We start from the raw sequence: 16,538 nt of genomic DNA, 5'->3' as shown, positions 1-16,538 counted from the left end.
TCGGTTTTCTTGGTCATCGCCGGCCGTCCAAACGCTACCCTGTGACCCAACTTCAGCTTCGTTATATTATGTGACTAGGATTAGTCAATCTTTTTTCATGCAATTTATCAAGACAATAAATCTGATTTCCTGTGCAAATTAACACTCGTCGCTCAGCAATATTCACAGGTTCCAGGCCAAAAATACAAGTGTAAAACTAGAAAACAGGGTGTTCCGATCTTACGGTGGTGTTCAGTTAGCATTCAGCAGCATAAGAACTGTACAGCTCTAGAAATAACACCTTGTCGATGTCAAAGAGATGCCGGCGCCAGCAAAGAGAACTTGACATGCAGCGAGATCTTCCCTTTGTCGACGTCGAGCCTTGCGCCGGTGGCGAGCCAGTACCCGGGGCTGTCCTGCGGCCCCATGGTCACCTGCGAGGTGTCGACGAATTTGAGCAGCTTCTGCGCGCCGACGGGCACCGGAGGCGCACCGGCAAACACGCCGGAGTTGATGTTGACGACCACCGGAGGACGCGCCTTTTGGGAGGCGTCCCCGGACGATGACGACGTAGACGACGACGATCCTGAGAACGGCATCGACAGGAAGCTCGACGACGACGACTTCCCGGGCAGCCTCGCCGTGCCGCGCGCCCACCTTGACTGGACGACGGCGTACCCGGGCAGCTCGGAGTAGAGCAGCCTGAGGTGCAGCACGTTGGTGGAGTCATGCGCCTTGACGTGGAGCTGCGCGCCGGAGACGACGAAGGCGGTGTCGGGACGACGACGGCGATCGTTGGCGGCGTCGGAGCACCACCGGGGGTCATATTTGACCGGCGCGGTGCAGACCTGCGCATACGTCCGCCATTGGACCGGCTCGTAGTAGCGGTGGTCGTCGGAGACCTGCCATTGCGGCGGCGATCTGTCGTTCCGGACGGCGGCCATGAACGTCGGCGTGGCCGCCAGGTGCTGCAGGTGGATGCCTAGCCTGATCCACGCCAAGTTTTTACTCAAGTCAGCAACCATATTTCTTAGTACATGCCTTGATAGCTCAAATTCTTACAAGTTGTCACTGGACTAGTCACTCATGATCTCAAAATTCATAATTACCGGTTGTTTTTCTTGCCCTCGAGGTGCAGCCTCATCCCGGTGACCGGCAGATTCGGCACAAACACCTGCATTAATTAGCAATACATTTAGTCACACGTTCATATATGCATGATGAAATTTATGTTCTTTTAGCCAATGACATGATTTTGGTGAGAAGGTGTGTGTCTCTGTCAGGTTCTCCTGACCTGGCTTGAGCTGACATAGAGCTTGGACCCCAGAAGGCTGAAATGCAGCGCTGGGCTGGAGCCCTGGCGGTTGGAGCATGGGCCGAGGGGCAGCTCCCCGAGCACGGGAGCCCACATCCTATGGTGCTGGAAATCCAGGAAGTACTTGAGGTCACCCAACGGAGGCTTATCTGCAACACATCATGTGGTGCCCTGTCAAGTGTCATCTCTGGGGTGTTTGTCAAGAAAGAATCTGTGCTCTTACATCTGAGGTAGAGGTTGATGGCGTGCGAGAGGAAGCCGGTGCCGGCGACGCCCCTGAGCAGGGAGGTGATGGGAACCAGCTTAGCGTTGATCACGTCAGGAGCCCCAGGCACCGTCAGGAGCCACTCCGAGTGGCTGCTCACCGCCGGGTTCCCTCCCCTCTTGGAGTATATCACCGTGATTCCCTGCCGCGGCAGCAAAAATTGGAAGAAAACTAAGCGAGAAATCCTTACCGTTTCAGAATTAAAACCACAAAATTATGTTACTCCCTCCGTTCCAAAATGCAAGATTGAGTTGAGTACCTCCTTGGAGGAGACGAGGGTGGTGATCCCTTGCAGCCGCTGCTGCGCCACCTGCGCGTCGAACACGTTGAAGGCCTCCGGTATCTGCATCCATCGATCGATCACAATCAACAATCATTAAATTCGGTTCTCAGAGATTAAAATTGATTGATGAATAATGGTGAATTGAGAATTTAGGTGTAGAAGAACCTTGAACTTGGATTTGGATTTGGAGTGCGGAGGCGGCACGGCGCAGGCGCCGGTGAAGAGCTGGTCGCCGAGCCTGTCGAGGTGGGCCCTGATCTCCGACGGCGACAGCGGCGACGCCGCCGCGTCTTGCTTCACGTACACCACGTCCTGCCCGCCCATGCTCAGCCCCGTCATCACGTGCGTCCCGTACTTGTCAATGAAGCTGCAATCAATATTATCCCAAATTGACACATGGTTAAGCAATTGCCAGTTGGTTCCTCGTTCAAGTCAGTGACTGACGTCTCTTGAGTTCATACTACCAGCTAGTTTTCAGACATGCGTACGTACACGCGGCGCCAGTGTCAATTTCAGCTCAGTGTCGGAAAACTACGGGTCTGTCTGGCTAGCTGCCTGATACAAACAAACCAGCTACTGTCGCTGGATCGATCTAGCATGTTGTCACGCCCCGTTTGTCAATGGCCAGGGTTTTATCAATACGTTCAACAATGACGGGCAAAGAAAACAAATGCAGGAGATCGAGGTGCTGATCAGGAATCTGTTTCTTTTTCTTTCTATAGTCATCAGTACAAGTGCCAGACATCCAGTATGGTATGGACGTCTGAACTGCTTTCTGAGAGGAGACCTTGCTGCTACTGGAAGAATTTGGAACGGGTCAAGGCCCTGGCCGGATGCACTTTGCTTGTTTGTAACAATGTAATTCCTCGTCCGGAAATAAGCGACTTGGATTTGTATAGATTCGGAGAAAGTATGTACCTTGCGATGGCGGAGGGGTCCCAGGCGGCAGGGACGTCGTGGAGGACGTGCTGCGCGAGGGCGAGCGGGCGGCGGCGTTCGAGGCGGAGCTCGAGGAGGGAGATGAAGTAGCCGTCCATGGCGAGGCACTTTGTGGAGGACGCGTCCTGCGCCCAGGAGCCGCTGTCGAGGTCGAAGCAGGCGTTGAAGAGCCCCGACGGGATCTTCCCTTCCACCGAGCAACGCTGGTTGAACACCTCAGACATCTGCATTAATCAGGGGAGCTTCGTTAATTAAGCCTTTTTTCTCAGTTTACCGATTAGAACTCTAAACTGTGCTACTGGTCCAAGTCAAATGATTCACCACTGTCGCCGATCGAGGCACTGAGTTGTTTGTGCGGTGTGTTTGATTATTGTAGAGGCATCTTGACTTGAATTTACAAAGAATTATGGCGTGGGTATTGGATAAGTATTGTAAGGACCGCCAACGCTGGCGCCGAAATCTATTTTATCTTTTTTTCAGTTGGTTTTGTTTTATCCGTGTTTTATTGATACGATATGCAGAGTAGTATATTTGACAGCGATAGTGCACCGAAATAATGGCGAATTAATGTTTTTATTATTACTAGTATTATCATTTGATAGCAAAATACTGGCAAATGTACTCTTATTCTCTCTGATAAAATAATGGTCGATGATTTTTTTTTGCGGGAATAATGGTGGTCGATGATTGGTTCAGTGTGCGTGCCAAGCACTCAGGGCCGCAGTCAACACCTAGAAAAATTGTGAGGGAAATCAATATAGTAACACAATTAAGCAGCCAGGCATTCACACACCAACAACCGCAAATGCCTTGTTAATTTCCGGTCGCTTTCCCAACTAACGATCGGCTATTCTGAATTCTAGAATAGAAGAAGAAGAAAAAACGTAAACTTTTGTCATCATCGTAAATTCGTAATTGAAAGAAGAAGAAAAATGAGATTGAAGCTAGACTGAAGAAAGCAACAAAAACAGCGAAGATCAATCAATGAGTTCATACAGTAGCTTATGATGCATTGCATCTCCATTTCAGTAATGTAAAAATCTTCCTAGCTTATTTTTTTCGCCGCAAAAAATAAATAAATCTTGCTAGCTGGCCATCAGCTCAGACTGAATAGCTTAACCTTTACTTCATCCCGTTTCATTTAATTTGCTCCCCATTTTTTCTACTCCTTCATAAACAACACCTACACATGCAAATCTTTTGAAAACGAAAATTAAGGGAGCTCAGATAAAATTAAAGAAACGCCATCAATCAGTAATAGTGCTACGCACTAACCTTGTTGAACTCGAGCACGTCGGACTTGAAACGGACGCGATCGCCCTTGCCGCACTTGACGTCGCCGGGCACGTCACGGAGCACGCCGACGCCGGGCACGATGACCGGCGCCGCCGTCTCGCCATTCCTGGTCACCAAGCAGCCCCCAGATTCCTTGCAGAACTTGAGCCTCAGATCACACGTCATGTCGAACCCCAGCCCGAGGCACCTCACCGCCTTTTCGGCCGACGCCACGGCCATCGGCCTCCTCCTTCTTCCTCCTCACCTCTCAACTCAGCTCCTCGTCTCCTCTATCCATGGCAGCTAATTTCTTCCTGGCTAGCTTGCTAGCCAGTCAATTGGCTATGTGTATATATATGGCCATTTGCTTGTGCCAAGAAGTTGCCACTTGAAACCGATGGGGGCTTACAATATAAGGTGTGCGTGTTGGGCTAGCTACACAGCCTACAGGGGGATGTCAACGAGTCTGTTCCCGGCGGTGCATGTGAAACTAACTAAGATACATATGTCACTTTCTCCCTCTCTCTCCAATCAGAGGATGCATATGATTCTCTTCTGTCTTATTTTAGCCGAAACGCGCCTTGTTCTCCTGATTCGAATCGGGAGCAAGTAGAATCAGTTGTCATATATATGTGCAAAGAGAAATGGGCATGAGGACTTGTGTGCACGTATAAAATGTAGTAGGGGGCAGAAAGGAGCAACGGTGCTAGTTGGAACGGACGGAGGTCTTTCTGTTGGGGATCCAAGCAAGAAAGGGTATTGTATATTGCTGGTACTTGATTATCTTCCCACCCGTATCTGTCAGTGTGTGAACCTGCTGTCCTGTCATTTTACTGATAAGCCAAAGTCCCTGTCGGCACAAGACGTGTGATAGTATATGCCACGTAGCAGCGTTTAATTATTCAACCGAAGAGAAGTATGTTGTCAAAATGCTGTCAGCCTACTTGAGTTCGAATTGAAGGTTGCATTCTGATAACTCTTTGTAAAATTATATATCTACTGTCGGACTGCAACCGCGACGCAACTCTCATGGTTTAACTTAAAAATTAATTCGACGGAATTTGGAATTCAGCGGAAACTGCTAGCATCGTCACGTTGTAGTACGTGAGCGAGCAGCGCAACAAAGCCGGCACCTGACGCCGGACCGGCTGAAAACGGACATGACTTGGCTCCGTCCAAGTCGAGGCCAACATTTTCCTCACACTTCACTTGGAACGCGCACTCAAGAGACTCCGGGCCGGACTTCCAAGTCCCCCGAGACCCCGGTGCCGATCCTTTTACGCCGGGTCAAGTCATCATATTCCAAAAGGTCCGTATCTCCCGATCACGTTCACATGACAAAACAAAAAGTGTACGTCCTCTTATATGCATTATATGTGTCTCAGTCGTTGGAACGCCCAGAACGAGAGGCATATGAATATGAACCCATGACTGGGTCTTCATTAGAGCCTCGATGCACTGGTTGGAGTACAAGGAGGGAGCAGGCAAGCCCGACAACACCATGCTCATCACGCCAAGGATGAGAATGATGTAACACATATGCGAAAAAGGAAGAATTCCTGTATGATGCTTTATTGAATGTAAGATGGATCGAAGAGTAGTCTGCACAGCCTTTCGTGTTCCCGGTCCGTGTTTAATCACAAGTGGAAGTATGTTGTTGGGGTTTCAGACTTGAGAGCTGCATCGGTCAGTTGGAGACCATGCTTTCGGTCTCCTTGACGAAGCCGTCGCCGGTCCAGTCCTTGTCCGACTGCAGGCCCAGCCTGATGGCCTTCCGCTGCTTGATCGCCTCCTGCTGCCGCTGCACCAGGTCTGTGTGCGTCGTGAAGTACGGGAGAGACGCCCTGGGATGATGATGCACAAGATCAGGGGGTTAGCGTTCTCATTCCAAAAGGAAGAACACAAATTAATCGCATCTTTGATTCTGATTCAACAGCGTTAAAAGTATTCCAAGGGGGGGGGGGGGGGGGGGGACATTATAATGTATGCTTGAAAGGAGGCAGCCCAGTCCAGGTATTTTCTATAGGTGGGGTTACACATCTAGCACCGGACTACTGATCCTTCGGAGAAACTTCCTCGAGACAGAGTAAAATGAAGTTAATGTGACCTAGAATTAATCATCACATGGTGCACCAAGACTTTAAAGTGCACCATTCATACGAAGGTGGGTTTAGGCGTGCTAAGCAGGGTCCAAGGATTGTCTGTTGGAGGCATAATTAATGTTGAAGGCAATAGCTAACAATGATTACCTTTGTTAAGGCATAATTAAAGTTGAAGGCGTGTTAACACTTGCAAGCCTTCCCTGTTAGCACTGCATGCCTTCAGTCCTTCAACCCATTTACGGAAAATCTTTTTTTTTTCTGTTTCCTAGAAAGGTAACTATGTTTTTCAGTTTTTAGCAAGTGGGCATGCTCCTTCAATTACCCTATCTTGTACATGGTAAAATGTAAGACAAAATTAGCAAGAAAACAACAGTGCAGCTTCCGCATTTTTTTTACAAAGGAAGTTTCCTGAGATGTCATGTTGATGATCTACAGTCTCATTTGTTAGACTTCAGTAACAAAATTTTAATTGGGAGCTTAGGGCAAAGACACAGAGGTTTTTTTTGCCCAAAAAGACAGACGTTTTGAGCTAGCACACCATAGTCTGATACTTGATGTTTTGACATTTGGGAAGTAAGGCAATTCTTCCAGATAGTTTCCGGCACCAAATCAACCATAAAAAAGAGAAAAAGTGCTGCTGTTGCATACCCCCGGAAATCATCGATGGATGAGAAGTCGTGTTCTCTCATAAAATCCTGCAACTCTGTACAGAGCTTCTTAACAAGGCCATAACCATGCATCATTACACCTGTACAAACCTATGATGAAAAATCATTAGTCATGATTGGAAATGATTTCTCAGAAAAATTTACCACAGTATAACTAAACATCAAATTTGTGCCGGCGGTACAAGGATGCACACAGTAAACACTTGAGCCACATCAGCTCACATGTTGGGAAATATCCTGCTTATCAAATTGCAGTTTAAGAGTTCACCTGTACGGTATCTGCGCCTAGTAGAATAAACTCAGCAGCATCATTGCCAGTTTCAACACCACCAATGGCGGAGAGGGACTGTCCATCAGGAAATTCCTCTTTCATCAGCCTTGCTATCTGCATGACTTTTGCAAGTGCTATAGGGTGCACAGCTCTCGCAGAATAGCCTCCAGGTGTGGAATACCTGTGGAACAGAATATTGTTTCAAATTGGTAGAGCAGTAAATGGACATTCTCCAAAAATAACCCAGGGGATTTGAATCTAACCCCTCCACACAAGGTTCTGGGCGCAAAGTTTTGAGATTGATTCCCATTACGCTCATAATTGTGTTGATAGCAGCGACTCCTTCACATCCTGACTTAAGAGCAACCCTTGCAGGCTGCATGGGTGTTAAGGCAAAAATGAAAAACATTGGCAAAGTATGGGTTATATTGACAATCTTATCATGGGGAGTCATATGCAGTGCAAATGATGACAATAACATCTACCTTCATAAAAATTGCCTCTTAAAATGAATAGAGATATCAACGTGTAATTTATGTTTGAGTGATCAGTATAATTTGTTGTGCTACATGCTTTGTCAGATGTCCAAGAGAACGATAAACCTGCTAGAACCTGGGTAGCGCTGTTAAACTATGAAAGCTTATCATACTAGGCACCATGTATCAACATGACCAGAACTCAACACTAAAAAGAACAGAATGGGGAATTAAAAGCCTGTGAGCATGTTTGGTCTGTGGGAATTGGTGTCATGGAATGTGAATTCAGGGAGGAGGAAGTTATAATAAAAATATTGTATTACAGAAATAGTTCATTGCTAATTTTTAACAGCTAGTTTCTGCTAAAGGGTCGGTAAATGCAAGACCTGAGAACCAAACTACTTTGATCAATACGGAAAGCAAATTAAGTATGTGAAAACTAAGTAGGGATGAAAAGTAATTTACAACTTCATGTATTGTTGATACCAAAACAAGTAAAATGCAGAAGATATGCAATGGCACAGTACTGGATAGATGTATTATATGCTGAAGTTACCTCTGTAATATCTGTAATGTTAGGAGTCATCTTAGCCCAAACCGGCACAGTAGCCTTCTCATTTATCCAACCAGAAACCTCCTCTAACAAGCCACAATCCTGTCCAACAGCCGCCCCCATTTTTCGCTCTGGCATGCCATGTGGGCATGAGAAATTTATCTCAAGAGCATCCTAATAAAAAAAGTTAGATCAGCTGCACTTCAGTACCATAACTCTGATCGAGTATGAACCATAATACAGGTATGAAAATGTTACCACTCCAGATTCCTCAACGCGCTCGATAAGCTCATGCCATGCAGCTTTGTTGTACTCCTCCATTATTGAGCCAATGAGTATCCTATCAGGATATTCTTTCTTCAGTTGCTTGAACTCCTTAAGCATTGTCTCGAGAGGCCGATCGCTGATAAGTTCGATGTTCTGCCATCCAATGATACGGCTCTTGGCAGCTCCATTAGGTTCTGCCCTGAGCCGGGCATAGCGCGGAGTTACGTTGATAACTTTTCCAGCATCCAAGGACACCTACCATTCATATAAACACTTAGCCATGATTTACATGACAAAATATAGATCGCATGCAATCGGTAAATAAAACTGATGAGTGCATGGGCCCAATGCAGAGTGAGGCCAGTAACATGAAAGCGATGAACTGATGATGGGGAAGACCTAATGCAGGATGGGATCAGCAAAGAGTTAAAGCTTCCTTTCCATGTTTAATAGTGCGAATGTAATGGTCATCTGAAAAGACAGAATCATTTCTCCAAAAGCAGATCGACATTGTTTGAAGCAAGTGGTTCTACTGTCTTGATTCTCAACTCGGCACCTATCATAAGATCCATCCCCCAACCTAATGAATCTAATGTGGATCAGATCAAACACATGTCCACGGTTTTAGTACTCAATTTTCCTCAAATAAGCCCATACACGCCACCTTTTCTAACATGAACTTGTGAGGTAAGATCTACCGGGTTCTCCAGCAGATTGAACTGGCCCCCACTCCATATCCCACCCAAATCGGAATCATACGGCCACAAGGCAGTGGCGTCAAGCCAACTCTCGCACCGCTGTCGTAACCGAGGTGATCTAACGCGAGTTTGTTGAACTACAGCAGAGAGATCCTACCCCTATCCTTGTATCGTACGCTGCGACGCCGGCGCATTCGAGCAGAAATAGACGGCGACATCCATAGAAACAAACAGAGCAATCGCGAGGGTGGCGAGAGGTACTTACGGTCTTGGCGATGACGCCGCCCCAGCCCTCGTCGAAGGCGCGCTTCATGACGGTGTAGTTGGTGCCGGGCGGCCCCGAGCCGATCACGAACGGGTTCGGCATCTTCAGCCCGTTCACGCGCACGGACAGGTCCGGCTCGGATGAGCCGCCGGACGAGGCGGAGACGCGCACGGACGCCGCCTGCCGCCGGCCGGGCAGGCGGAGCAGCGGCGAGGCGGCGGTGGTGGTCGACGGCGACGCCCGAAGAGTCAGCGACTCCATGGTTGCTTTCTCTTTCTTCTACGGAGCAGTATTTTTTTTTTCGATAAGAATCTGTGGGGAGTATCACGGATGAAGGAGAAAGGAACCTCTTATAACGTTTTTTAAGCTGCCATTCAGCTCAGCTGTTATGATAAAAAATGGACCGTATAAAATGGATTAACCCAGCAAACCGCTGGGTATTTGTCTCCACTTTGTTTAGATACGCTTGCTTGTATTTAGATGTATTTTAATGTGTCGATAATATGCGTAAACGAAATTGCGACACTTAATACCGTTACTTCTTTCTTTCCAAACGGAGACACGGAGTGTCAGATAAGAATAGTTTAGTCTTCTTACATGTGAGCAGAGGCACAACCGGGCAACTCGGTCATTTTCAGCGATGATTTTTTTTCTAAAAATACTCAATAATGATGGATAACAGCGGCCATTAATCTATCCACGACACAGAAGGTAGTTCGATTTGAATGGGAAGTAAGAATCCTTGGCGTGCGAACGTGAAACAATGTTCACTAACCAGCCTAATCTTCAGTTGGCGATCCTGATTAGGAACTCTGGCTGGAAGGAAGGAAACTGCCGACGATGGCTTCGTTGTCCCGAGCTGGCCTCGCCAACGCAGCGGCGGAATCTCCCGAACTGGCGCTTCTCTTGTTCATCCGTCCCTTTCACGCTTATTATCCTAAAAGTTTCAGATTTTAGGCGACCTGAGCCAGTTACACTGTTGATTACAATTCTGTTATCCACTGCTTATCCTCGCAACTTTCATCTTGTTGCCATCATACAGAACGAAAATGTATTTGGGTTTACTGTTTGCAATCGAGAACCTGATCAAGAACAAAACCAAATGCCTTGAGGCCCCAACAATAAGCATGTTGCACATGGCAAATCCGAGAGTCGGTGGCGGATAAGCACAACCCGGCCCAAGAGATCTCTGGTTCAATTAAGCCATCCCGTAATCTCATCAAGAGGGAGTATAATAGTTGGACAGATCCATAAAGTCGCAGGTGGAGACGTGCAGAACTAAAATCGACATACGTACAGAAGTAGTAGTACTCATCCAGCTGATCCAATCATCCAATTATGTGTCCAGAATACACACGGAACTTACTCGAAGCACGTTTCCAGAAAGCGCTACCAAACCAATGCTAACCGCCAAAAGCACGGCCAGGCTTTTATCGCGGTCACATATCACAATCACCGCCGCTGCAAGTATTGCATCACGGCGAAAGGATTACATGTGATTTCTTCTACATGGGGGCGCAGATTTAAAATCATGTGTTAGGCAACTACTGTCATGTTCTCCAGCTAAAAAAAACTCCCTAATGCGCGTATTACATTACAGGGTCAAAATGGTGAGTAGGATTTCGCGGCCTGGGTAGGGTTGATGCTTTAAGATCAGCTCAGTCTCGCTTTGTGATCTTTGAAATGTATGTCCTGCCAATGAGAACCGCGAGGTAGGATGCTGCCGTGACAATGAGCCCGGCGAGAAGAACGATCCAGTCAGAAGTCGCAGATTGCACTGCGTAGACCCTCAGACCGATTGTGTTCCAGTAGCTCTCAGTCCATACAGGATCTACGGCGCCCATTGGATCCGACGAGTTTGCTGGAAGAACATGCCATACATTGTCCTGAAACTTAAGCCTGGTTGAATAGGCAGGGACGTACCTAAGAAGTGATGAGACGTACAGCAATCAGTAAATCTCCAAGTAGAAACAAAATTAAATCAGTCTCACCCAACGGCACGTGGTTCTACTACAAGTTGGGTAACTAACATAAATAAGTACAACGGGTTTCTTTTTCTTGGAAGATTGTTCTTCAGTAGCAGCTGGCGATAATACACAAGAACTACCTAAAATATAGATGCCTTAGTTCATCATTGTTTGAACTGTTTAATACTGTGCAACCATGATTTGATTTCCATATTTGAACAGGGATATGCGTGCCATAAAAAGAAATATATACCTGGTTGTAGATACAACACACCTGCCTCCACCCTCCACTTCTGACCCCACACATACTTCACTTTCATTGCTGCACTTTCCAGTACAAGAGCTTTTGTTGCCTGCCAATCCAGAAGTTCTATCTGCCAAGAAATTCCATACAAACCGGGAGGTATCATCTGCATATGAAGGAAACTGTGTGCTAGAAGGTGAATCCTGAAAAACACCAACGTAGTGACTCGGGCAGGAGTTGCTTGGAGAAATGAAGCTCTTCACAATGCCACAAGAAAGACCAGGATCACAGGTCAGTAGACATCCAATCAATTCTTTTACTAAAGTAACATTCACTTTTATAGTGTTCAGTGTGATGAGATCGGGGGGCATATCGCCAGTAGCAAGAATGTACAATGATCTGGCAACCAAAGCAGCAGCTGCTGCTATTGATGAAGAATTGATGTTATCTGTAGCAAAAAAAACATTGTTACAAGTTCACAACTGCATTTGGGTGAGACAAATCACCGCATGTGCATGTTGTCAACTTACCGGAGTTATCCAAATAGCTGTGATAAAATTTATTGGAAAATTGGGAATCAAAGTCCTCTAACACAACTCCTGAAATTGATGTATTCTGCATGGATGGACCAACAGAAGACAGATCATGACACAACAGTCTTTAAAGAGAATATCTCAGAAAACTTGACGTTCGGGAAGTTACAGAATTTTTTTTTTAAACTAAGACTGTGATTGCACACTGAACTCACAACCAAAGCGGCCAATGGTAATACCTTTCTCATGAATGACATTAATGAAGATGGGGGTACACCAGGATTTGATGAAGCTGCTAGTTTTACTTTAACATTATCAGAGCCAAGGGAATCACTGCCACTTTGGAGTGCATCTAGCATCTTCTTTAAAATCGATGAATTCTGTAAAAGCAGAAGAAACATTTGAACAAACCAGAACGGTACCTATAGCTATTTTTTAACCAGCAATTAGTTGGGGTGCATATAACATCTTTGAAATTGATGAATTCTGTAAAAGAAAAAGATACAGTGAACAAGATGAAGCAGTATCTATATTATTGTTTTTAACCTCCAAATTCAATAGGACTCCCAGTGTGTTTATGTCGAGAATAATGAGAAAATTAATCACAATCGCTATGGCCAATACCGGCCAGCTAAAATATCACTGTGATAGCTAACAATATAGTATTAATTTGCACCACGTGGTGATTCAAAAAATAGTTACCGTTGCAGCATGTGCATAAAATAATGGATGTCCTTGACTTATGCCCTTGCCAACAGAACCAATCTCCAGTACCTAAATTATGTCCAAACAGCATGTTTAAAAATTAAGCATGATAGGTTGGGGAATTGTGTAATAACACAAGTACACAACAATATTGCACTTGACTCTTGCACACAGTAATTTTCACAAATGTAAATACATTATCGCCCATGAACACAAATCTGCAGAAGGCCAATACACTGACAAGCTTAATTTTTTCCAAAAAAAAAACATCATGTGTAGATGTGAGATATTAATCATATTATGGATTTACAAATTTCATGGAAAAATGGTTATATTCGTGATCTGCGATCATCCATAGTTGTAAATAGTGCTGCCAGGCTGCCATTATTTGCTGCAGTATTTTAGATCACCATATTTGTGTTTTTTGTGCAGGCCACGTTTGAAAATATTTCCCATGAAATCAATCAGATTAATAGAGCTTTCTAACACATACATGCTAGAATTTGTTTTGGATTTTTTGTACTTGTTTTTTTCCAAGAGCTCCATGGAGCCCGGTAGCAAAAAATCCGGACTCGAAAAAGATGTCCCAATTTGACAACACAATTGCCAGTGCATACAATCTGGGACTCACCTGCTCAATCATTGAGCTACCAATGCCATTCACAGAATCAGATCCTTCATCTAGTTCCAGCAAGAATTTTCGGCTACCAAGATAACCCCAGGCTTCACCATCAAAAGCAGCAAAAATAAGCTGCAATACATATGGGACAATGTCAGGAACAAGAACTGTTATGGTTTAGGAACCGATCACCACAAATTTATACTAAATCCAACGAGAAGACACATTGAATCTACCGTTCCAATGCATAAGTAGGGACTTAAAGAGATAAACGACACAATGAGTATCACAAATTAATAGAAATAGGTGGAGAAGACCTGTAGGGCACCAGCGATAACATGGAAGCAACTAACAGAGCAATTTCTGGTGGTACAGTACCTGTTTCTTGAGTTTGCTTAGATCATGAAGGTGAGAAAGAGCATCAACAGCAGTGAGCAAAGCAATCAATCCCTGTGTATAATTCCGTATCATTTTGCAACTCAAATAAGCAACCAAATAAGACAATCATGTATCTCTACAAACTTACTGATATGGGAGAATCAGCACCCAAACTACGGTCCCGAAAGAATGACGCAGAGTCTTGGGATGCAACAACCATTATTATTGGTTTCTGATGCTTCTTTGATGCATTGCTCATTGGTGGTAACGAAGCCCATACACTGCCCTTCAAATATGAGGATCAAAAGATTATGTAAAAAATAAATAAAAGAACATGTGGTAGGTACATATAAGTGTGACATTAGCAATTGGCAGAAGACATCTTTGACCTCTACTATGCATAATTTCGCAAACATAAGAGCAAGATGCATATGCAAGAAAATAAGTACCGACCTCTGTCCTCCTAAGGGCAAGCACGACTGCTCTTTGAGGCAGGACTCTGAGTCATGTGTTTCAGCTTTTGTTGTCTGGAGTTTGTATCAGTTATAAGAATACAATTCATTGCATCAATGACAATACTTCAATTATCAAATAAAACTGTGCTGAGAGAATTAAGAGCAAGTGGTCAGAAGAAACTCCGAACCTGCATAACAAGGTCGAATTCTGCTACATTTGCTTGATATCCATTCTTAGACTTGTCATTCTCATCTGCAATCTGTTATTGACAGCGATGGCCAATTATATAAGCATGTAACCTTTTTGTGGTGTTACCGATGAGTAAGAAGAGTTCACCAAATAATTTTGAACCGCAATAAGTTACAGTAAATAAACACAGGCAAAGTACCTTTCGCAGAGTCTGCGTGCTCTCCTCTGTGAGTAGAAAGGCAGGAAAGTCATATCTGTTCCACATAATACCTGACCCCTACAAGGTAAAACTGTATTGATAACAGAGGTATACATGAAGCACAACAACAGCTTTTGATAAAAGGGAAACAACATTAAAGGGTGGTACCGTTATAATCAACCCTAAAACTTACAGCAGGATTCCAATCATGGCTGAGATTTGAGTATGGTGCAAAATCCTCTTGTGGAAACCTTCTATCCGGTGATAACTCTACACAGTCAGAAACAGTATGTTCTTTTAGAGATATAAGGACCCAAAACATAAAATAAAATTAAAAAACCAGGGAGATGTTGCCACTAACCTAGCAGGTTGTTATGCACACCATTTGACTCAACCAGTACACCGGCAACTTTATTGTAAAGTTTTGGATCATTGGATACCCTACACAATAACATGCAAAAATACCAAATGTTCTCATCTCTTAACGCGTCAAGGCCAATGCAACTCAAAAAGAAAACCACACATATTATTTAACAACTTCAGTATCCCTGTTTTCCCATCAAGGAAAAGAGACCCGGAATCTTCAGGACTTCACTTTTACTGGCAAGCACAATCATTAAAAGAATATTTACAATAATCTAAATATAAGGTATCGACAATCTGATCTCCCTGTTTTTCCATCAAGGAAAAGAGGCACAGAAACCTTTGACTGATGATGACAAACATGAAAAGAACATCTACAATTATCTGAATATAAGGTAACGGCAATCTGATCTTGTATACCTCAGAAAGAAATCTCGCATCTGATCTAAGGGAAGAAGAACTGTCGACGGTTGAACCAACTGGTCACCGATGTTTTTAAATCTTACAATCGGTGCAATAATCTGGCCGTGCCCAGGATCTGATTACATAAAAGAAACACAGAGAACCAATTATGTTTAATGACATGGAGTTGTTTATCTTTTCGTGATCACAGATCATGACAACCAGCTTAATTTAAAGCATACAGCATAAGGGCCAACAAAGATACTTACTAGAGCAGCCGATTTCACCAGAAAGATTTAGCAACCTCACACAAGGGAAGCTTTCAATGTTTACATACATCGCCTTCACAAGATCTGGAACAGATTCCAGTGTGGCAACATCTCCTAGAAGTACATAAAAAGCACCATCAGCATATAGCTATAGAATGAAAATAAAAGAGCTGGTAGGTATAGAGATGCCAGAACTTATCACATTATTTTGCAAATTTATCTCCCAGCTGTAATAGTCCAAGCACACGACATGAGCGAAAAGCAGGCAAGCATGTACAGCAACCATATTAACCTAGTAACATCTAGAATTGAGGTAGCGCAAAACAGGGACACATCAAAAGCACGAGCGATCCAGACACAATTCATAAGCACGCATGGGAATATGGGATTGCCAAAGCTTACAACCAACTAAGTAGTTCCAGTAACCCATTACTTGATTCACTTCAAGGTCGCACTGAGATGGACCTAAACCCTACACGGATTTACCCAAAAAGCTTAGTGGACTGAACAGAAGGTTGAGAGGAAGAGTGCGATCGTCTCGACTGCTCTCAATTTTTCCCCCACATGAACAGAGCGACTAGTCGATTTTTTTTGGGTTTGAGAGAGAGGGTTTTGCATAGGCGAGGATACAGAGGACCAACTCACCGGAGACGGCGGAAGCGAGGAAGAGGAGGACGGCGCAGGCGACGGCCCCGTGGAGGCAAGCCGCAGAGCCGGCCGCCATGGCGAAGGCGGCGGCGATCTGAGGGTCGGGGAGCGGACGACGCAGCAGAGGCCGTCGTCGTCGTCGTCTCGTCTGGTCCGAGTTTCGTGTGACCGGGACCGGAATCAGGTTGCCGTTCCTGGCCCATTACCCGT

The 16,538-nt window shown here is 45.0% G+C and overlaps 3 protein-coding genes across 5 annotated transcripts; all 3 read right to left on the bottom strand.

Moving 5' to 3' along the window:
* Positions 1–103: 103 nt before the first annotated feature.
* On the bottom strand, positions 104–4,732 carry LOC100844376 (MACPF domain-containing protein At1g14780). Of its 3 annotated transcripts, XM_024461577.1 has the most exons (9): positions 4,057–4,195; positions 3,103–3,978; positions 2,761–3,005; positions 2,008–2,209; positions 1,819–1,902; positions 1,518–1,701; positions 1,274–1,443; positions 1,089–1,153; positions 104–966 (listed from the first exon to the last, which is right to left on the bottom strand). In XM_024461577.1, exons 3-9 carry the CDS (start codon positions 3,003–3,005, stop codon positions 291–293), a joined length of 1,626 nt encoding a protein of 541 aa, XP_024317345.1. In that variant the 5' UTR covers positions 3,103–3,978; positions 4,057–4,195; the 3' UTR covers positions 104–290. The 3 variants fall into 3 exon arrangements, with proteins under 3 accessions (XP_024317345.1, XP_010236148.1, XP_024317344.1); XM_010237846.3 differs by lacking the exon at positions 3,103–3,978 and having other exon boundaries at positions 4,057–4,732; XM_024461576.1 differs by having other exon boundaries at positions 2,761–3,978.
* A 659-nt stretch (positions 4,733–5,391) lies between these two features.
* Positions 5,392–9,681, bottom strand: LOC100844077 (dihydropyrimidine dehydrogenase (NADP(+)), chloroplastic). The gene is made up of 7 exons (XM_003570638.4): positions 9,357–9,681; positions 8,385–8,648; positions 8,130–8,300; positions 7,361–7,473; positions 7,095–7,278; positions 6,807–6,916; positions 5,392–5,900 (listed from the first exon to the last, which is right to left on the bottom strand). Exons 1-7 carry the CDS (start codon positions 9,615–9,617, stop codon positions 5,744–5,746), a joined length of 1,260 nt encoding a protein of 419 aa, XP_003570686.1. The 5' UTR covers positions 9,618–9,681; the 3' UTR covers positions 5,392–5,743.
* Positions 9,682–10,635: 954 nt separating this feature from the next.
* On the bottom strand, positions 10,636–16,520 carry LOC100831865 (nicastrin). The gene is made up of 16 exons (XM_003573080.4): positions 16,326–16,520; positions 15,681–15,794; positions 15,430–15,547; positions 15,008–15,087; positions 14,840–14,916; positions 14,647–14,724; positions 14,446–14,517; positions 14,256–14,329; positions 13,951–14,083; positions 13,803–13,874; positions 13,437–13,556; positions 12,803–12,874; positions 12,340–12,480; positions 12,098–12,182; positions 11,577–12,015; positions 10,636–11,279 (listed from the first exon to the last, which is right to left on the bottom strand). The coding sequence occupies exons 1-16, from the start codon at positions 16,402–16,404 to the stop codon at positions 11,015–11,017; spliced, it is 2,019 nt and encodes a 672-aa protein (XP_003573128.1). The 5' UTR covers positions 16,405–16,520; the 3' UTR covers positions 10,636–11,014.
* Positions 16,521–16,538: the final 18 nt, after the last annotated feature.

Source organism: Brachypodium distachyon, chromosome 3, assembly GCF_000005505.3.
Source record: "Brachypodium distachyon strain Bd21 chromosome 3, Brachypodium_distachyon_v3.0, whole genome shotgun sequence".
Lineage (NCBI taxonomy): Eukaryota > Viridiplantae > Streptophyta > Magnoliopsida > Poales > Poaceae > Brachypodium > Brachypodium distachyon.
The sequence above is the reverse complement of the archived record's forward strand: the minus strand, read 5'-3'. Positions and strand labels throughout refer to the sequence as shown.